Source organism: Atta cephalotes (genome assembly GCF_000143395.1).
Source record: "Atta cephalotes unplaced genomic scaffold scaffold00060, whole genome shotgun sequence".
Lineage (NCBI taxonomy): Eukaryota > Metazoa > Arthropoda > Insecta > Hymenoptera > Formicidae > Atta > Atta cephalotes.
The window spans coordinates 1,308,828-1,317,116 of record NW_012130124.1 but is presented as its reverse complement, the minus strand read 5'-3'; the positions used below and the strand labels follow the sequence as shown (position 1 = coordinate 1,317,116).

The window sequence follows — 8,289 nt, the reverse complement described above, 5'->3', positions numbered from 1 at the left end:
ATGCTGCGAACTTTGACGCTGCGAACTTTGATAAGCGCAATCGCTCTGGATTCATCCATCGGTTATATTCTCGAAGTCGATCTCGAGTATCCGCAGCATCTCCATGATCAACACACTGATCTTTCTGCCCAATGCGCGATAAACCACCCGGCAAGCGCGAAGAAACTTTTAGCGACAAGCAGCGTTACGTAATCCACTATCGCAATATGTAACAATGTATTCGTCACGGTCTTCGCGAAACAAAGATCCATCGGGTGCTACAATTCGCTCAATCTCCATGGCTTTGCGATTATATTGAACTAAATTCACAATTTAGAACGCGTGCAAAAAACGATTTCGAAAAAAATTTGTATAAACTAATGAACAATGTGGTATTCGATAAGACCATGGAGAATGTGCGCAATCACGTTGAAAAAATTAATATTATAACAAAATGGGACGGATGGTACGGCGCGGAGGCAATGATCGCGAAACCGAATTTTTACAGCCGCAGCGTCTTTGCGGAAAATTTGATCGCCGTCGAAATGCGCAAACTCGAGATGAAGTTCGACAAGCTAATTTACGTGAGTATGTGCGTACTCGATATATCGAAAGTCTACTTGTACAAATTTCATCACGAGTCCATGTCATCGATGTATCGCGACAAATGTAAAATCATGACCGACACGGACAGTCTCATTTACCATATAGAATGCGACGATGTTTACGAGAATATGAAATGCGATATTGCTAAATTCGACACGAGCGATTATCCAGCAGACAACGTATGTGCCTCTCGCGAACAAAAAAGGCTCGGCCTAATAAAGGATGAAAATAACGGTGCGATAATGACCGAATTTGGACTTAGAGAAGATACGCGATGAGAATGGACGGCAAGGACACTAAAAAGGCAAAAGATGTAAAGAATAACATCGTAGTGAATGATAATGTTCGATGATTATGCGGTGTTTGAATGAAGAGATCGAAATGATTCGTCGTCAATCGTGTATACGATCTAAATTACACGAGATGTACACGATATTCGAATTGAAAATCGTTCTGAATCCATACGACGACAAACGATATGTTATATCAGACTCGACGGAGACATTATCGTGAGGGCATTGGCGGATAACTTTGTAATATACAAGTATTATTATTATGTTTTATGTAATAACATTTATTATGTATTACAATTATTGTACTTTCATATAATACATATCGTATGTTTTTAATATTTATATAAGTATTATATACTATTAGTATTTTAATTTTACATTTTATGTATCCCATATTTTTATCATTTATGCGTATTACTATTATGTATTACTATTATTTTAATTTACACTTTATGTATGTTTTTTACATTTATACAAGTATTATTATTTTGCATTACTACCTGTGTATATATTCTGCTTCATACATAAGTTGTTACAAATAATTATATATATTGTATACTCCAAAAACAAAGATGATAAATGGGAAGTAATAAAAAATATACGTTTATATATATATATATATATATATATATATATATATTTTTATTTATTTATTTATTTATTTATATATAGAAAAAAAATACACGAATCAAAATTTTATCAAATGACATTATTTTTGTGTATCCATGAATTGTGCAATTCATCGAATCTCAGTCACTTGTCGTACACCTTATTTCTTTTCTGGCATATTTTCTCCACGAGATACATGTTCGGATGAGTAGCGCGATGCAACTCGTGCTCGTAGAACGTTCCAGCGACGGATTTTCCGCGATAGTCCTCGAGATAGGTTATGGGATTGGTACGCTGCACCTTAACGATTGTAAACACCTCAGTGGTCCAATTTGGCGCGTAATCCTTCTCAAAAATCATCTTGCTCACGCGTACCGAATCGCCCTTTAAATTTTGCGGACCAGCAATCTTTATCGCGCTATATACTGTGTCCAAGAGTCTTTCAGCGATCGCGGGAATTACGTCGGCGGATTGTATGCCGATGGTGCGATGCTTGTGCGCGTTATAATCTAACACGAGACGCAGCAGTTCGTCGATCCACTTGTAATTGTTGAGTGTAAACATCTTCCACATGTCGTTTTTGAGCGTGCGATTGAACCACTCGACTACTCTGACGCTTTTAACGTGGAATGATTAACGTCGTGTTTTTTCAAGATTTTCTGCATATCGGCGTAAAACTCCTTCTCCATATCCGTTTGTAAATTTTTCATCTTCCACTCGCTCGAATTATCTCTCTAGCAATAGCGTCAGCCGTTTCGCTTCCACTGTTGCTCTTGAGTACTTGCGGTACCATGAGTACTTGCTCAACCATCGATGATGGTGAATATGTAGTGATGGCCTCTGTTGAAGCTCGAGTACGGACGCATCTCAACGATATTAGCCTGCCACAAATCGTCATATTCTCGAACTGTGACGCGCCTTCGCGGAAAATTTTTTCTCGTCGGAGCGTGCAATTCCTCGATGAATCGACGTCTTTCAGAACTAATTTTTCTCTTTTCGCTGGATCTCTTTCGCTTTCTCTCTCTCCTCCTCTTCCTCCTCTTTTCTCTCACGCTTGGAGGCAGACGCTGCGTCATCGTCGCGCGACTGTTTTTTATCGCACACACGGGGTTGTTAACAATTTGCCGCAAAGATTGATAATAAGCTTGATAATAGGCTTAAAATGTCTGTTCAATGCCATGTCCTTCTCGATTCTACCAATCCTCAGAGCGCGATATTTCTTGCAGATCGATTCACTCGTCTTCTCGATCTCCCTCGCGATTTTTTCACGCTCGCGCACATCAGCCATGTTCGTCTCTGCCAAAATATCGATTAGTCACGTTATAGTATCACGAATTCGTTAAATCTCTACATCTCCCGTCTTTAAGTGCACTGTCTTTGTCTATCACTAAAAAACCATATTTTTTTGCCAACAGTCGCGACACAACAAACAAAATTCATCGTACGACATGTCGGTATTCACGTAATCGTAAACGTGTTTCAAGTTGGTACAACCTGTTTGAACAGGCTCAGCAAGTTCGCGTTGTCGCGTATCAGATGTTTAGGTACTCTCGCGTACGTTTGACAGAGATAGAAGCAGTCATTCGCATGGCGGCCTATCGAAAAGTATTCTCTCGCATTCTACTTGTCACATCCTATTTGTCGCATGCCACGTCATCAAAGATAAAAATAGAATTTTGGCGTGCCTCGCTCGGTGGAACGATCGCTGTTATTGGAGAACATAAAGCCGATTTCGTCAGTAGACGTAAATAAATTTTCGAGTAATAATAAATCGATACTTTGGCTATTGCAGCGATTTCGAGTAGACGTTCACCTTCTCGAATCGTACGCCATTTGGACTCTCGAGCAAACTTATGAAAACGTTGATTTTATCACAATTCGACGGGCCACAAATGATCACGTGTATAGCACTCGACAGTTTTCGCCGTGCTTGCGCTTCTCCGCGCTGTCTTCCATCATTCGTGATTTCACGTCACAGTTTGTGACGTGTATTGTTAGCAGTTGCAGCATGAATTTCATATTCACACTAAAGGCTATACGCTCTCGAATAACTATTTAAAGGCACGAATCCGCGAATCGCGCAGTAGCAAAATATAGTATCTCGCGCTATATCATCCTTCCCATATTCGAGACTTGAGCGCCGAGCAGTTGCAATATATACCGAAGATCGTACTCTTATGCGATGACTACATTGAATATTACGTCTGGGACAAGCTCCATGTGAAAGTAGATTCGGAAGTTCGAACCTATCGTCGCTGCGACGAGCACTATAATCAGTCGTGGCAGTGGACATCGGGTTGAATAAATTATATTATTCATATTATTTGCTTGAAAAAGTTGAAGAATCGTTGGATCAAGTGTATTGAGCTGAAAGGAGACTATGTTGAGAAATAAAAATTAATCGAATCAAAAAAAATATGTTTTATTATATTTTTCTAAAAACTTATTAACTTGCCCTCGTACTAACTTCGCAAGACCTGAAATTTTCTTCAGTTTCCTCTAATCTTAATTCTCACTGAATCAGTGCTACCTTGTAACATAATAGGCAACCTATCATGAATTGGCGTTTCTTTGCGAATCTCTATCTCTTTCAGAAACGGGAATAGAAGTCTTTCGTGTCAAGTGTCTTATTTTCGTAAAACACTACATTTCTACTTTTAAATACTTTTTGAGTACTTTCGTACAGCCTGTAGTCTTCTGTAGTTTCTAATATTCAAGAAAAATATACAATTTTGCCTTTTCGTCCCGTTTTCTTTTTTCTTCGTTGCTCCTTTGGAATATGTGCAAAAACCCTGCAACCAAAAACTTTTAAATGAGATAAAACAGGTTTTTTTCCCGACCAAATTTCATAAGGAGTTTTATATCGCAAACTTTTTGCTAAGGATCGATTTATTAAGTAAACGGCCGTCGCGCACGCCTCAGTCCAAAATTTCTTAGGGAGATCGGCAAACAACGTCCCGAACTATCGTTCGATTGTAACGCTCCGCTAGTCTATTTTGTTGGAGCGTACAAGAAACTGTCAATTGATGCTGCATACCTTCTTTTTGAAGAAAACATTTAAATTCTTGACTAATAAATTCTCGCTCGTTATCTGTTACGCAACGCTTTAACGCGAAGATCCATTTGATTTTCTACATAAGCTTTGTATATCTTGAATACATCTAAGGCTTCATTTTTATTCTTCAGAAATATATACTTAAATGTCTTCAGTAATCATCTATAATCATATAAAGAGTATGAAGTTTTGAACCTCCAATCAATGTTCCATCGGTTCACACACAGATATTGGCGTGTATCAGCTCTACAATCTAGTCCTCAGCTCCTTTCTTGTTTTCGGAAACGCTTGATGTGCTTGCTTACCTCGAACACAAATTTCGCATTTGTGGCCTATCTGGATCATTGAAATCTAGACCTATTGCATGCTCGTCACAAAGCAATTTCATGCTGCCTATTAAGAGATATATCCAAGTCTTTTATGCCATATTGAAAACTCTCGATGTTAATCTCGCATTTGAACGCAGTGTCAACTGTTTGCACCAATTTATAAATATTATTGACCGATTTAGCTATTGCGTCATTGTTTTTATTGAATACTTCACAAACATGTTTATTAAATTTGACGTTAAAGCCTCTTTCAGTTATCTTGTCGATTAATGCTCAAATTCGGAACATAAACTACGTCTTTTATGATAATATTACTGATTTTACCATACGTTAATACCGACACTGTCACTTCACCTTTACCTTTGGTTCGCAATTTAGTATTGTCTGTTACCGCAATTTCTATTTCATCGAATTTGACAAAAGAATTGAAAAATTTCTTATACGGCGTCATATATACAGAGGAATCTAAAATCCAACCTCCATTTTTAATTTCTTTACTAAGAAATGCTACCTTAGTGTCATTGCTCTCGATCTTCTTCTTATCTCGCTTTCGTTTCGATTGCTTTTTTTCTTTGTCTTCTTTTCTTCTTTCGCTGCACTCGTTCGCCATGTGTCCGAAACGATCCTTTGAAACGTGTCGCAATTTCCCGCACGTGACCATCCATTTCTGTTTCGATCTGAAATTTTTTGCATCTTTCGCATATCGCTTTGTGTAATTGAATTATTGTCGCTCGAACATTTTGGTCTATCGAAATTACTCGACTCTTACAGCAGTTTGATTTTAACAGATTTAACAGTCGGCAATCGCCATGCCAGAATTCTTAAGCGCCATGATCATTGGCTGAAAATGCTTCGGAAGGCCGGCCAATAGTACCGTCCCGAGCCATTCTTGATTGATTTCAAATCTTGTATTTATGAGCTGACGCGGCAGACATTATTTCATTGACATATTTCTCCATAGATTTACAGCCTTCCAGTTTTGTCGTAGTTATTTTACGCAGCAGTCCGACTTTTTGCGGGTAAGGCCGTTGTCTTCGAATGCCAACGTTAGATTGCCTCACGCGTCCTTTGCCGTTGCTCATGCATTTGCCACATACAGGGATTCTTCGACGCTTAATATGATTTTTACTTTTGCTCTTGCGATTTTGTTCGCATCAGTCTCCGTACTAAGCACAGTCGTCCATAGTCCTTCCATAGTGAACAAATTTCAATTGCTACTTTCCAAGTTGTGTAATTTTCTCTTCCACGCAATTTTGCAACGGAGAGGAAATGACTGCTGTTGTTCTCGGCCATTATAATCTATCACATTTTCAGCAACCACAATAACTTTGCGTTAATTCACTAATAAAGGGTTCCTGGGCTTATAACTCAATATTATTTAAAATATTAAACATATTATTGTCTTGAAAGCATGCCTTTAGTAATTTCTATTCTAATGCACAATAAGGAGACACGAAGACTCTTTATTTGTAATCGTGACAAGAAGACAAGACGAAGGGAAAAAATGAATTGCGAAAAAGTACATGCGCGCTGCATCCGGAATTCAACACCTGAAATATTGAAATCTCTTATCCCCTAAAGCGGAGAGCACAGATTCTTGCATAACACGTAATGCATAAGAAATTAAATCAATTAAAGTCCTTTGTTTCCTTCTTTTCCACGAAATAAAGAACTATGATTGCTTGAATTTCTTATGTGTTATACGTTATGTAAGAGTCTGTGCTCCCCGCTTAACTCCATCTAGCTTGATATGCTTGTAGGTCATAAACATTCCAACATTCCAAAACATTACACACACACATGGAATATTAATATTCCAAATTATATAAAACAATAAATTTAGAGACAAGATGATTGTATATTTTACTATCGATTAATTAGAAATATTAACGTTTTTTACTTACTAAAGAATACGTACATAATGATATGAATACTATAAAAAGGGATGAAAAACAAATATATTGTCAGTATAACACAATTATAAAGTCAAAAATTTTAATTTTCATGTCTTTTATATGAGAAATATAATATTAATGACAAAATATTCAAAAAAAATCAAAGCAAATGAGAATTAGCGTGATAGTTAATACGCAATCTTAAATCTTTATTCCAGAAAATAGAATCTTTATTTTAAAAAATAGTACGTACTAAAAAATGATTATCCGATTGATTTCATTTTTAATACTATTAACGTACGTTTAAAAATTTTCATTCATAAAGATACGATACAACAAAAAAAAATCAAGTGAAGAAATCAAGATTGTACTTTTTGGTTTGTATTATCTTATATTTAAAAAATTTCAGACGAATTCAAAAGAATTAGTGAAACCTTTAACTAAATTAATTTTTACTAACTTAAATAAATTAAATAAATAAATTAAATTTGATCAAGGAACATAAAAACATTTTCCCAAGAGAAAAGACAAAAAATATTGTGTATAAAATCTCATGTAAATCCTGCAATGCCTCTTATGTTTGACAGACAGGAAGAAAATTTAAAACTAGATTGGCTGAGCATCGTAATCATATTAACCGGAATAATAACAACTAATTGATGATCAGAATATCGGATTGAATTTGAATATGACTTCGATTGGAAGAATGTTGCGATTAGATGAAGAGCATTTTCTTAATAAACATTTAATATCTGAATGCTTTCATATATTCGTGCAACAAAATACTCAATTTACGCTCAGATACAGAAAATGTACATCAAACTTGTATACAATTATTGAAAGACATTAAATAAATACAATTTGTCGGTTTATACAAATTATTGTTTATGTATTCTTTTTTCTTTTTATTTTCCTTGTTGACCTGATATATCTTACTTATTATATTAAATGTATTAGTCATGTTTCATTCGAGCTGCGATCAACATGCGGTTTTTAACTTGATACTCTTTAGTGATAATAAATTTTAATTGGATTTGATTTAATGTCGAGACGAATTTCTTCTATGTCTTGGGGTGAGTTATCAGTTTTTTAATATTAATTTGTAACTTGTTGAATAGAATGGTTTGGAAATATTTATAATTTAATGTTTCGAATAGATTACAACATCAAATTTGTTAATCTGATGGTGATTTTTTTCTTGGACATGAAGAGATTGATATTTTGAAATTTTATTGCTGAGGATGGTTCCAAAATAAACTGAAACATACTATTTTTTTGGAATAAAGATTTTATTTTCTGGAATAAAGATTTAAGATTGTATTAACTCACGCTGACTCTCATTCGTCCTTTTTTTGGATTTTTTGTTATTGAACTTAACAATCCGTAAGAAGATTACATTATTATTATTAAATTAACGATCACTAATTGCATACTTCTAATGTTAAATTAAAAAATTATTCTATAAACTCTTGCATTAATATTTATTTTTTAAGTTAAATAATACTGAGGAATTATCTAAAACG

General features: G+C 35.4%; 1 protein-coding gene across 1 annotated transcript; it reads right to left on the bottom strand.

The window, feature by feature from the left end:
• Positions 1 to 1,631: 1,631 nt before the first annotated feature.
• Positions 1,632 to 2,060, bottom strand: LOC105623608. Its single transcript, XM_012204996.1, has one exon. The coding sequence runs from the start codon at positions 2,058 to 2,060 to the stop codon at positions 1,632 to 1,634; it is 429 nt and encodes a 142-aa protein (XP_012060386.1).
• Positions 2,061 to 8,289: the final 6,229 nt, after the last annotated feature.